Source organism: Balaenoptera ricei, chromosome 1 (genome assembly GCF_028023285.1).
Source record: "Balaenoptera ricei isolate mBalRic1 chromosome 1, mBalRic1.hap2, whole genome shotgun sequence".
Lineage (NCBI taxonomy): Eukaryota > Metazoa > Chordata > Mammalia > Artiodactyla > Balaenopteridae > Balaenoptera > Balaenoptera ricei.
The window spans coordinates 15,096,379-15,110,616 of record NC_082639.1 but is presented as its reverse complement, the minus strand read 5'-3'; the positions used below and the strand labels follow the sequence as shown (position 1 = coordinate 15,110,616).

The 14,238-nt window shown below is 49.7% G+C and overlaps 1 protein-coding gene across 9 annotated transcripts in view; it reads left to right on the top strand.

Moving 5' to 3' along the window:
* TMCO4 (transmembrane and coiled-coil domains 4) overlaps window positions 1–14,238 on the top strand; it is a 93,419-nt gene that overhangs the window by 28,210 nt on the left and 50,971 nt on the right. For all 9 annotated transcript variants that reach the window (XM_059915200.1, XM_059915217.1, XM_059915198.1 and 6 more), the window contains 3 exons: window positions 6,234–6,366; window positions 13,460–13,557; window positions 13,761–13,904. In XM_059915200.1, coding sequence (XP_059771183.1) covers window positions 6,234–6,366; window positions 13,460–13,557; window positions 13,761–13,904 — 375 coding nt within the window. The remainder of the gene's footprint in view (window positions 1–6,233; window positions 6,367–13,459; window positions 13,558–13,760; window positions 13,905–14,238) is intronic.

Here is a 14,238-nt window from a genome sequence, read left to right as displayed (position 1 = left end):
ACTTCCTGGAAGGTTGACCCTTACTGACAATATTGGGATCTTAGTCACAAAACGATGCCATCTTGGCAGCTGGGTGGAATTTTTTGTGCATGCCAATCATTTTCTTCTCCTCATCCAGTAACAACCCGTGAAGCTTCTTGCCCACACAACTGGAAAAAATAAGCCTTTTATATGTTGAAGGTTAAACTAAATCTGAGCCAACTCTAGACTGGGTTTCACAACTGTGGCACTGTTGACATTTGGGACTGGATAATTCTTTGTTATGGGACCACCCTGTGCCATGTAGGAGATTTAGCCGAATCCCTGGCTTCTACTCACTAGATGCCAGTAGCACTTCCTGAGTTGTGATAACCAGAAATGTCTCCATACTTTGCCAGATATCCTCGGGGGGCAAGAACATCCCTGGTTGAGCACCATGGATTCAGGACCCAAAATTTGGCCGTCTCAGGTGGGGCTGGTTTATTTGCAGTTGGTAATCTTTATAAGTTACCTAGTTGCTCTCCTAGGTCCTGTACACAGATGGTGAATTATTGCATCGTATATAATCCTCAAATCAACTGCTAGAGTAGATACTGTTATCCCCACTGACAGGAAATTTGGCTCAGGAGGTTAAGTAACCCGAGGTGGCATTTCAAAGTAAGTTTCAAATTCCATTTAAGGCAGTGAGTCTCATGGTGAACGTGCGCAGGAGACTTAAGCTGAAGCATGGTTCTTGCCCTCTGTACTCTGAATCCAAAGATAACATTGACTCCAGGCCACGGAACCCGACGACATGCAGCTGCATGAGACCTAACAACCTTCACCGCAAACTTGGCTCTACTTTCTGACCTGGTCTTTATTACTGAGTTGCAAACCCTACCTCCCCAATGAATCAGAAAGGTTTGAGAGGTTGGTCGTTTGTCGTGGTGGAACGCGTTGTCAGCTGGTGGCTAGGTTCTTCATCAGGATCCTCAAGATTCGTAAAGCTTGCTATCAGTATTGAAACTGGCTGGTTCATCCATTCAGCAAATAAGAACGGAGCCCTCACTGTGTGTGCCGGGCCGTCTGCTAGGTGCTGGGAGTAGTTCTAACCAGGGCCGATGCTCATTGAGTGCCTACTGTGTGCAGGCCCTGAGAAAAATGCTTTATAATTTGTTTAAACCCCTCAACAGCCCTGGGAGGTAGATGCTATTCCTGTCCCTCATTTTACAAAAGAGGCAGCTGCGGCCCAGAAAGTGAAATCACCTGCCCGAGGTCACACAGCAAGGATTCGAACCCAGGCACTGTGGTTCCAGAGTCCATGCTTAACTGCTGTTCTGCTTCCTACATGGAGATAAAATGATAAAATCCTCATCCTTACAGCTGACTTTAAGGGGATTTGATGAGGCCAGAATGAAGAGTGGGCACCCCATGTGGTAGAGGCCAGAGGATTGGCCAATCTTGCCAGCAGCTGAGAGGGTGGAGCTGGAGGAGGGCCTCAGATAGGCCCCCTTTGCTCCCATGACCACTGGCCTTGAAGTAAGCTTGTTGCCATGTTGGACGCCCTTAATTGTCCCCCCAAAGTGAGCCGTGAAGAGAAAAGGCAGGAGTCATACCCGAAACCATCTGAGTTCAAGTTCTGCCCTGAGACAGGGTGCATCTTAGAAGTCCTGTCCCTTGGGACTTCCCTGGTGGCGCAGTGGTTAAGAATCCAACTGCCATTGCAGGGGACACAGGTTTGATCCCTGGTCCAGGAAGATCCCACAGGCCACAGAGCGACTAAGCTCTTGCACTACAACTACTGAGCCTGCGCTCTAGAGCCCGCGAGCCACAACTACTGAGCCCACGTGCCACAACTACTGAAGCCCGCACGCCTAGAGCCTGTGCTCCGAAACAAGAGAAGCCACCGCAATGAGAAGTATGCACATTGCAACAAAGAGTAGCCCCCGCTCGCCACAACTAGAGAAAGCCCGTGCGCAGCAATGAGGACCCAATGCAGCCAAAAATTAATTAATTAATTAAATTTAAAAAGAAAAAAAAAGTCCCGCCCCTCCAGCCACGCTCTGCCCACCAAAGTGAAAACCCTGGGCAGACTTGTAAGTCAGCCCAGTGCCCAGCGGGGGGATGGGGAGAGGAGCGTGGGACTAGAGTAAGGTGTGGTTTCCTTTATATGAAAAAAAATTCATTGAGGGAAAAATTGGGTATAAATATTCTAAATGTTACATAAAATGTACAATTAGAAAAGTTGGGGGACTTCCCTTGTTGTTTAGTGGTTAGGACTCAGCACTTTCACTGCCAGGTCCCGGGTTCAGTCCCTGGTCGGGGAACTAAGATCCCACAAGGCACGCAGCATGGCCAAAAAAAAAAGTTGGTCCATCGAGGGATGGCAGTGCAGTAGGCTGGGTAATCAGTTGAATGAATATGGCCTGAGAGTGTCCTCGGACCGCAGGGAAAGGCGAGACGAAGGTTCCCCGTGCTGACACAGCAGCAGCAGCTCACAGCCTCACCCCAGCAGCCCTGGCTTCTTAGCATCTAAGGATAGAGGAAATTTGACAATTTACCATAAAAAGAGTACTATTAGCCACCCTTTCTTGATCACTTACTGCATCCCAGGTGCTGGCCAGTCTCATCACATGCATCTTCTCCCTGCATCTCAACATACGCCAGATTAAAAGGGTATTCTTGCCCCCATTGTACAGATGAGGAAACTGAGGCTCAGAGAGGTCAAGAAACTTGCCTGAAGCCATTCAGCTAGTAGGTAGTCAGATGAAAATTCAAACCCCAGTCTGTGTCGCAACAAAGGCTGAAGTTTCTGCCTCTGAATTCCTTTCCTTTGGTCTGGAGGGCGGTCACCAAAGGGAAGGGATTGGCCGTGATCTCTTCCCAAAGGTCTGAGATTCTGCTGCTCTCCGAGGAGAGGCAAGTTCAACCCCAGGCAGGTCATTCTGGCTCCCGAACTCAGATCCATACTGAGAACAGAGGCTGGTTCAGTGCCTGGCAATGGAGGTTGTACTGCTCCCTGAGGAGGTGCATTTGGAAATGTAGGGCAGGTGGTGGTGGTTATCACAGCGCCTGGGGTGCACCTGGCATTTAGTGTCAAGCTCCAGGGGCGCTGTTTATCCTTTAATGCACAGCACAGTGTTGGATGGTGAAGTGCAAAGTGCATCAACTTCTCTATTGAGATGCTGGTGAGAAAAGGAGCCCAGAAGTGTTTGTTTTGCCCCCTGGTCTGTCCAAACACACTGGGTGACTTTGGACATGTCCCTTGCTCTTCCTAGGCCAGAAGGACCAGTTGGGCTCCAAGGGCGGAGTCTGGGTGGGTGCTGGGGCTGCCCAGCAGTTGGAGGCTGGCATACTCCTGCCCCCTGGGGGCAGAGCCAAGATCCCTGAGTCCGCCCCCCACCAAGATTTTCCAGAGAACAGGCTGCCGGGTGATGGGTCCTGTGTGTGCACCTTTGGCCCATGGCCTAGGGCTATGCCTGGGATTGTGGGTGCACCCCACATATCCCATGCACCCAGAAGATAGGATTCACAGCTGACCACATGGGATTGACCTGGAATCCCAAAACTCACTCGAGTAGATTTGCCTTATTCTATTTTTTTTTTTTTTTTTTTTTTTTTTGGCTGCACCGCTCAGCTTGCGGGATTTTAGTTCCCTGACCAGTGATCGAACCTGGACCCTCCACAAGGAGAGCTCGGAGTCCTAACCACTGGACCTCCAGGGAGTTCCCTCAAGTAGATTTGCCTTTAAAAGGCAGCCACAGTGAAATGAACAGAAACTTTGGCATCCTGGGTTTTAAGCCAAATTCCACGGCTCTCTCAGCTGTGTGATTTAGAACAGCGGTCCCCAACCTTTCTGGCACCCGGGACCGGTTTTGTGGAAGACAGTTTTTCCACGGACTCGGGTCGGGGAGATGGCTCAGGCGGTGATGCTAACGATGGGGAGCGGTGGGGAGCAGCGGACGCCCGCCCCCCACCTCCTGCTGTGCAGCCCGGTTCCTAACAGGCCGCGGACCGGCACCGGTCTGTGGACTGGGGGTTGGGGACCCCTGATTTAGGAAGTTTCTTAGCCTTTCTGCACCCATTCTTCCCTCTTGTGCAAAATGAGGCATCATAATACCAGCTTCCCAGGACCACTGGGAAGATTAGCAATCAGGAATGCAAGCTTCTTGAGTGGTGCCCAGCATTTGTTAGGAGCACCGTGGATGCTGGTTTCCTTCCCTGCAGAGGTAGCAGGAGGAGGAATCATCTTGATTACACCACTTCCTCCAGGCATGAATGCACCCAGACCTTCTCAGATCAGGAGCTTGCTAGTTAGAACAACAAGTGCAAAGGCCCTGGGGCAGGAATGAGCTTGGCTTCTTGGTGGGACAAATACTGGTGGAAACAGGGACCAGTAGAAAGTGAGGTGGTAGAGAGTGGCAGGAAGGGGTTAGAAAATGTACAGTCTTGCAGACCATGGGAAGAAATGTGGATTTTATTCTAAGTGCATTGGGGAGTTTTAAGTTGGGGAAGAGAACCCCAATCAGATTTATGACTTCATCCTTCAAGCTGCTGTGTGGCAAATAGAGTGTGGGGCAAGAGGAACCAGGGCAATGGCTGGTCCTTGAAGAGCGATGGCAGTCACAGTGGCCGTGCAGCAGAGACGGTGAGCCGTGGTCAGACTAAAGATACATTTTGGAGGTGCAGCTGTCAACATTAGCTGGTAGATTGGATGTCTGAGGAGGGGCAACAAGAAAAATCAAGAACGATGCCCAGGCTTTTGGCCTGAACCCCAAGTTGGGCTTTTTATTGAGACAGGATGGATTGGCCCTTGAGGAGTGAGTTGGCCACCCAGCAAGTTGTCCTGGGTAGCCCAGGACTCCTGCCCTTCCTCCACCACTCACCACCTGCCTTAAATAGAACCTCAGCTCCAAGTCCAGCAGCCTGGCTGTCAAGGTCCTTGAAATGACCCTTACACGAGGCTGACATTCCAGAGTCCCGTGCCCGAGAATACCTTGGGAGGTTTTAATCACCTGTGCACCTGGCAGTCTATATTCCAGAAACTGAATCACGGCAGCCTTGACCAATGGAGTATGAATTAGTAGCTGATAATAACTGCCATTAGTTAATCACCATGGCCAAGGCTTGTTAATTTCCACAGGTCGATTACGGCCTACGTGCAATAGTCTGTGATCCTAGGAGGGAGCAGGGAGCTCCTTTATTCGTGGAACTTTAGCTGATCAGTAACCCCAAGACATGGCCTGTGGTGTCTATTTCCCGACACACAGACAGGTCCTCATCCAGGGAGGCGGCCGAGGGCAGCTGGGCAAGTGCTGCCAGACCACGGCTCGCTCTAAGGACCCTAGTTTGAGGAAGGAACTGGTTTATTTTGCAGAAGCTGAGGTCATCGTAGCTACTACGACCTTAGTATAAAATTACCGTGCAACACTGCAGACACCCAGCAGAGGAGGCCGGTTCTGCAACATTCATTAAGGACCCGTCATGGACCCAGAGTCCTCTCCTCAAAACTTTGTGAGATAACTTACTATTTCCACTTCCACCTGAGCGAGGATGAGCTTTGCCCAAGGTTAGACACACAAATAGTATCCGTACCCAGGTCTGTCAGGTCATTAACTGAACATTTATTCTTTGTGCCGAGCGCTCTCCTAAGGACTGGAGATAAAGCAGTGTAGAGTTTATACTTACAAAGTTTATACTTCATGGGGAGAGACAAACGAAAGTAAACGGATATGATGTCAGAGCAGGGCAAGCTCTGTGTGGAACAAAACGCAGGGTAAAGGGGTAGAGTAATGGGGGCCGGGGGTCAGGAAGGCATCTCTGGGCAGGAGGTGTCTGAACAGAGACTTGAATGAGGAGGAGGAGCCTCACAAGAAGATCTGGGGAATGAGCCTTCCCGTTGGTGGAGACAACACAAGTGCAAAGGCTCCGCAGCAGGAACATTCTAGAAGGTGAGGCCGTGGAGTTGGCCAGGGGCCTTGTAGGTCATGATGGAGTTGGATTTGCTTCTGATCGTGATATCACATCCTTAACAGCTTTGGGATGTGCAAATTTGATCTTTGCTAATTTGGTGAAAAACGCCACCTTTCTTCCGATCCATATGGGTAATAGTTGCACACTGTTCTGCCCCAGAAGCTGTTTTCTTGTTCAGCTGACTGGTTCTCGGGGCTGTGTGCTTAGGGTGTATCTGAGGTTTGGGTTTCATCCATTGCGCTGCTGTTAACATCTCTGTGCTTAGAAGCTGAACTGACCCCGTGCTCTTTCTCTCTTTCCAGGGCGCTATGATGCTCGGGCCCGAGTCCTCATCTGCCACGTGACCTCCCTCCTCCGAGTGCCCTTGGAGGAGCTGGACCTCCTCGAAGAGATGTTCCTCGAGAGCCTGAAGGAAACCAAAGAGGAGGAATCTGAGTAAGTGTGCCCTGCGACCCTGGCCCCCCTGTCAGGAATCAAGAACTTCCACTCTTCAGATAACAGCATCCTGTGTGTCCCCTCCCCCCATTAAGAGATGGTGCACTGAGGTGGGAAGAGCACTGGACAGAGAGTCCCAGTGCAGCCCTGACTCGCTGTGTGGCCTTATCAAGTCACTTCTCCTCTCTGGGCCTCCATCCTCATTTGTAGGAAGGGGGGATTGAATGGATGAATGCTAAGGGCCATGAGTTTGTGACTTTAACATTCTGTGGCCCCAACACCCCACTCCCCCTCAGCTCTTGTGACACCTTGTCTGTGGGCCAGAGTGGCCTGGGTTCACATCCCACCTCTGACACCTATTTGCTTTTTGACCTTGGGTGGGTGCCCCCCACCCCCACCCCCACCCCACCACCCCCACCCCCACCCCCGTTCTCTAAGCCATAATATTCTTATCTGTAAAATAGGAATAAGAATAGCATCCTCCTAGGGTCATTGTGGAAAACAAATGCAATTGTATTATCAAGTGCTCAGCCCAGGGCTGGCATGTAGCAAGGGCTCAGTAAGTATGAGTCCTTCCCTTCCCCCACATGCCCCCATACCTGCCAGCTGTCGAGAGGCTTTGCTATCTGTGTATGGTCAGGTGTGTGTCGAGGGAAATTTTCCTGGTAACTTGGCCAGAGCTCAGCTCTTTGCAGAACACCTTACACAGCATCTAATCCCAGGGTAATAAATCAGTCCCAGTCACAGCCTAATTGCGGGCTCCTTGCACCGGGCACATCTCCCAGCCTTGGGTTTTGTTCAGCCATGAAGGCTTTCTTTGAGCAGCCAGGCTGTGCCAGTTCAGCCCAGCTGGGAATTTAGCTTTGAAGCCAAGTTCAGAACTGGAGCCGCCCTCCCGCCAGGGTTTGTAGGGCAAAGGGAGGGGGTTGTTTCCTTGAGAAAGGAGGAAACTTGGTCTGTTGAAATAACCTGAAAATAGACTTGTTTTGACTCCCAGAGCTGTGTCAATAAAGAAACACCTGGATCCGGGCCAACACCTGGATCCCTCAAGTATGCCTTGAAATGAAGGAAACTCTTAAGTATTGTTTGGAAATCTATTGTCAGAAAGAAACACATTACCCAGAGAGTCTGTTCTGATAATACCAGTAGTGCCAGCTCAGGGAATGTGTAGAACAGAGCCCAGCTCTGCCACTTACCAGCCGTGTGATCCTGGGCAAGTTATTTAACTTCTCTGGGCCTCGGTTTCCCCAGCTGCAAATGGGGATAGTAATAGCACCCTCTTCATAGGGTTCTAGTGGGGCTCAAATGAGTTTGTACACGTAAAGCGCTTCGAGCAGGCCTTGCACAGAGTTACTAGTTGATAAATATCAACATTTGCTATAGTGCTGTTATTACTACGTGGGCCATTTCCTCAGAAAAATACTCCACAGGTGTCATTTTTTAACTCAATTTTAGGGACTTTGGCAACCTCTCAGATTCTATCTATGGTCTCTGGAAGGGTCTGAGACGCAGGGAAAGCATAGGAACTAGTCAGCCAAGGGACCTGGTTCTCTGTTTGATTCTGCTGCTAAGTCCCCGTGTGGCCCTGGGCACGTTGCTTTCCCTCTCCGGGCACCAGCACCAGTTTTTTCAGCTGTACAAGTAGAGTATCGAATTGTATGTAGGTTTCTTTTAACTCTAAGGTTTTGTGTTTCTGCAAGGTGAGCTTCTCACTCAGCACCCCAAGGCGATCCTTTGCAACTGGAGTTCAGGGTGTGATGTACCACCTTTCTGTTCTTGGGTCTCCAGCCGAGCCCTGAGGCCATCCAAGCTTCCCCTACTTGTTTGGTGACTTCACTTCTCTGTGCCTCAGTTTCTTCATCTCTAGCACAGGGATAGTGGTAGTATCTCCATCATAGGGCTGTCGAGAGGGTTAAATTAATTAATACATATCAAAAGCTTGGAACAGCACCTGACACATAGTAAATGTTAGCAAATGCAGGCTGGAGGTTGATACTGATCCCATCATATTAACATGGTCTACATCTAACCTTTATTGAGTGCTCTCTAGATGCAGGTACAAGATACCATCTCATTGGGTTCTCATTACAATCCCCTGAGGCTTTTGCAGAGGAAGAAACAGAATGTCAGAAGGGTGACGTAACTCACCCAAGGCCACCCAGCTGGTCAGTGGCACCATCTGATTCAACCTCCTTATCCAGTCTGAACATTGCTTACTGCATCCCTCAAGGCATGGTTGAGAATCTGAGGTTTCATCCTTAATTCTGATGAAGGCAGTGAAGATAATTCTTTTATGGGGCTCTCTGAGCTTTTACTAGGAATGTGTCTCTAGACTCCCCAGAGATAAGCACTCCCTCGCTATCTACTGGAGAAGGTGATTTAAAAAAAAGAAAAGGATGGTGGTGAAGGCAGTAAAGGTAAGGAACACCCTCTCATGGGAGATAAGGTGGCAGTGAGGGAAATTTCTTTGTGGACCCATGAGATAAGCAGTGTGGGTGTCTTTGCTCTTCACAAGGTATCTGTGACTTCAGCCTGGGATTTGGCCCAAATCTTCATTTTGGCTTCAGCCTCTGTCTTTGGGAAGCTGACATGGAATGTCAGCTCAAGGTCACTTCTGGCATCGCAGGTCATGAGTGTGGCCAGAGGCTATGTGATGACAGAGATTGCCATGGTGCCTAGCCAGCAGGCAAAGTCAGTAACTGGAACAGGGCTTCATTTGGATTTAGTGTCGTGCTCTGAATTCTCACTTCCCAGTATAGGAAGCATCATAGATGTAACTCAGAGCCAGCCCCCCCTCTTGTGCTTTACAGGTTGAAATTCAGACAACTGAAGTTATTGCAGGAGTGAAATGCTGTGATAATTAATGATTAATGAGAAAGCTATTCATTTTATGTACAAAACAGTTACTAAGAGCATTCAAGTACTTAAATAAGGAAATCGATTGGCAGTTAAGGTGTACATTAAGAGAGAGTGCCTTAGCTAAATAACTTTTAGGGAAAATATTATATTCTTTTTGATTCAGCAAGGGTTTGTAAACATTCAAATAATAATACAAAGCAGGGACTTCCCTGGTGGCGCAGTGGTTAAGAATCCACCTGCCAATGCAGGGGACACGGGTTCGCAGCCCTGGTCCAGGAAGATCCCACATGCTGCAGATCAACTAAGCCCATGCGCCACAACTACTGAGCCTGTGCTCTAGAGCCCGCAGGCCACAACTACTGAGCCCACGTGTCACAGCTACTGAAGCCCGCGCGCCTAGAGCACGTGCTCCGCAACAAGAGACGCCACCTCAATGAGAAGCCCGCACACCACAACAAAGAGTAACCCCCGCCCGCCGCAACTAGAGAAAGCCCGCGTGCAGCAACGAAGACCCAACACAGCCAAAAAAAAATTTTTTTAATAATAATAATAATACAAAGCAGAATACTAGAGATTAGAGTATATCATCAATCCAATCTTTATAAAATTGGTCTGATATACTAGCATTTATACATTTAAATACAACAGCTTCAAGAACAATGTTTACTCTTTAGTTATTTTATTCCCTTTAGGCTATGAGTTTCCCCCTCCATAAACTCAGCTAAAAGTGATGACTGTCTAGTATCCCAGATGTGCAGGTGTCACTGCAGGAACAATCTAGAAGCAGACAGTGCTAAGAAATGTCAAGGGCACCCACTCAAGAATTTGACTATGTTCTTAATAATAAATCTGTACTAATCACGAAAATGTTGTAACATCCTAGATTTGTTCTACTATCCCAGAAATTTCATTCTTGATGGTGATTGGCCTACACTCTGGCTAAATATTTTATTTAGCCAAAATGTATGTGCCCTCTGGTTTTCATAGAAACGGACAGTGAGTGGGAGAATAGATCCCTCCAGCAAGATGTTCACATCCAATTCTTGCTGGAATGAGTAGGTTCTTTTCAAAAAACGTCTTCTGAGCCCCATCCAGGTGCCAATCCCAGGGCCAGCTGCTGAGGGTGGAACGCAGGAAAGGCTTTATCTGTGTCCCGAAGGTTCAGCCCTGCGATTCTCAAACTTGAGATAACTGGAGAGCTTGTTACAGGTGGTTTCCTCACCCAGGAAGTAGTGCTTTTAACAGCTACCCCCTGGGGATTCTGATGCAGTTGATCCAAAGCCCACCCTTTGAAAATCAATGGTCTAGAATTCCAGGCTAATACAGTACAGAGGGTTAGGGAGGCCTGGAGTCGGAGCATGTAGGCAACCCTGAGGCTCAGGCAGGCGAGGAGGTGACTCTGGAACAATGAGTAATGTTTAGCCAGGCAAAGGAAGGTGAGAAGGTCCTTGGCCGCCGAGGGCCAGCAGGAACACAGGACTGAGGCGTGGGCAGTGTGCCTGCAGGCAGTTCAGTGTTTCTGGAGGGTAGAGTGTAAGTTAGGAATTGATGAACGATGAGGCTGTGAAGAAGGCAGGGACCAGGTCACGGGGGGGCCCGAGTGTCCTGCTGGAGAGGTGACTCTATCCTCAAGGCAGAGGGAGGACCAGAAGGGAGGGAGAAAGGGGGGCAGACAGTTGTGATTGTACTTTCCTGCTTGACGTTGGTCACATGGTGGTGCTCTCATCACCCTCCCATTTCCAGTCCCTAAGTGAGAAAATTGAGGCTCAGAAAAATCAGGGGAGCCAGCGAGATCATGGCAGAGCTGGGCTCAAAGACCTCACCCCAGATTTGCAGACTATTTCCCAGGCAGTGTTTGTTGAACAAGATGCTGCTGGTTCACAGAGCAAGCTGCTCGTAGCCCCTGTGTGTTCCTCTTGTACGCCCTCAGCAGCTGGAATTTCTCCTCAGGCCTTGAACTCTGCCGAAAGCAACTAATGTCCACCCTTCCTGTTTGCCCCGATTGGTACTAGCAATTAAGGGCCAAAGTATATCTCCAGCCTGTGTTATGGAGGAAATTATCATAACCACGGAAGGAATGATGGTAGCAATAAACATATTGAACGATTACAGTATGCCAGTCACCGTAGGTTTAGCCCTCCTAATACCCCTGGGAATTCAGCGCTATTATTATTCTCACTTCATGGATGAGGAAACTCAGGACAAGTAATTTGTACGTAGTCCCAAGGTTAGTAAGTGGCTCTGTCCAGCAGGATAGGCTAGGTTTTGCTGCGGTAACAAATGACCTCCACATCTCGATGGCTTACAGCAACAAAAGTGCATTTCTTGCAAGTTGTCTGTGGCTTTAGTCCACACTTTCTTGGTTCTGGGTCCCAGCTGACAGGATGACCTCTATTGGGAGTGTTGCTGGTCTCGAGACAGAGCAAAAAGAGACTTACCAGGCGCTGCACTGACTCATAAAGATTTTGCCAGAAGTGACTCATATCCCTTCCAGCTACTGGCTAAAGCGGGTCATGGAACCACTCAGCTCAACAGGGCAGAGATGTGTAATTGTTCCATAGGGAGGACCAGCGCAGGAGGGATAACTGAACACCTGGAGGATTGTCATGCACCACCACAGCAGAGGGGGGATTCAAGCCTAGTTTACAGGATTTGAAACCCGACACCAGAACCCACGCCCTTCATCGCCATCCTGCCTTCCGCTTTGCTAAATGCATGTGGTTCGGCCTCTTCCCGCACATCTGAGGGCGTGAATTTCAATCATGAAAACCCAGCACCTGTGATCATGGAGAATTGGTTTCTGCTCAATAGTGAAGCAACCGAGAAGTGCTGTGCTGTACCCACAGGAGGTGCTTCGGGGAAAGTTGGTTGAGGTGAGCGGGCAGACAACCAAAAAGCATAGTGGGTCTCCGAAAGCCCATCTCAAATCCAACTTCTTTTCACTGACCGGAGGATGAACTGTTTCTCGCTATCACGTATGGTTCAGGAGGCAAGAGATGGGAAGGAAACAGTTCTGGTTGAGTACTGCATTGTTCTGCTCGCCGACACACAAAAGTTCCAGCCTGCTGTCCACTCTCCATAAAAGTTTGTTGATCGAAGGGATGAAGAAGGAAATAATTTAAGCTTTACAAACCAACAGCCTTATGAGGGAGATGTTATTGTCCCCATTTTTACAAAAGGGGGAACTGAGTTTCAGGGAGATGGAGTTTCATGGCAACAGCCACTGTTTCGGTCCCCACTCGCAGGGCCAACTGTCAAGCTCTGCGCTTGACAGACATTTTTTTTGCTGATCCCCACTGCCGCTCAGGAGGCGGGTACTCTTATCCGTGACCTCGTCTGTGATATGCAGACAATAATAAAACTGCTTCTAGGATAAGATAAACCATTCGAAGTGCAAAGCACAGTGGCAGGCATGTTGGAAGTCCTCAATAAACATTAACCCTTCTTTTATCGTCATCGTCATCTGCCATCGCTCTATACATTGAGCTGTTGTCCAAACTCCAAGTTCAGTTCAGAGTTCCCACTGGTAGTGACCGCACTGCCCCACCCTTGTCTCCCATCCTTCTCCTTATTGCCCCAAAGCACCGGGGGCCAGATGTTGGACAGGAAAGTTGGGTTTAGTGACTCTCCTGGGCCATTCTCAGGATTCACCTGACCCCAGTTTACTCTAAATGCTTCCCTTTTGCTACATTTTGTCACTTTCAAATTTCAAGTCTGAACGGTTCTAGCTATTGCCCCAAGGCCAAGGTCTCCAGTACAGACCTTTGTCTAACGCCTCTTTGAAAAGATAAATCTGAAGGAAATTGGTTTCCAGATTCCTTCCAGAGGGAGGTGGGCTCAGATGGCGGAGTGGGGGGAGGGGAAGGAAGGAGTGAGGTGATGATGTCTGTGACTCTATCTGGTACTCATTCTGGGTCCATCTGTGTAAAGATATTTTTGTGCTTCTTTTGCCATTATTATTATTTTTTTTTTGTCTTTTCATTATTCAAATTGCAACCCTGTTAGGATGGATCCGTTGGGTAAGTAGCACATCCCGCGTACTGGGATTCCCCAGCTGGGTTTTAGAACGTTGTCAGCTTTTTAAAACCATCGATGGGTCCAAGGTAACCTTGGTACCTCGCTCTGCATAACAGAGCACCCAGCACTGATCCCAGTTTGGGGGTTGGTGAGGCGGGGAGGTGTCAGGGGATCCCAGACACAGCCAGTCCTAGAGAGCAACCTCTTCCCCCCCCAGAACGGCCGAGGCATCCCGGAAGAAGAAAGAAAACCGGAGGAAGTGGAAGCGCTATCTCCTGATAGGCCTGGCGACTCTGGGAGGCGGGACAGTGATCGGTAAGGTGCGATGGTGGCACTGGCCAGGGCAGCGTGGAGTGAGGGGTGATGCCAGGCTGGGAGCCCACCCCTCCTTGCATGCACGTAGTAGGTGTGTTCCCTAGTATTGTCCAGGAGAGGCAGCGGGAGGCCGGTGGAGGAAGAACGCAGCAGGCCCCGTCCTCACTCCCACCTCTGCCCACCACGGGCCACTTTCCTCGCAGGCGTGACTGGGGGTCTAGCTGCCCCTCTCGTTGCTGCCGGAGCCGCGACAATCATTGGCAGTGCCGGGGCAGCGGCTCTGGGCTCAGCGGCCGGCATAGCTGTCATGACCTCGCTGTTCGGTGCAGCTGGAGCTGGCCTGACAGGTAAGGTTCCGAAGAAGTGGTGGCCCAGATTCTCACCAGTGAGGGCTCCCTGGGAGACGGAGGGGGAGGACGTGGCTTTTCTCACTCTGAGTCCTGGCGCTGCCAGAACTTATAGCAAAGCTTCACAGAGAACTGGGTGGATGGCTTGGCATGGCTCAGGAGAAGGCTGAGTTCGAGAAACTGCACCCGGTGTAGACTTCTTGGAAAGGGTCTGATTGGACCTGTTTGTCACCATCTAAGAAGTTCCCAGGCAGGCCGCCTCAGAGACGGTTGAGCTTCCTCTTGTAAGAGAGCACATGGCTACCCCTCATTTACCAGCATGCCGTGGGGGAGT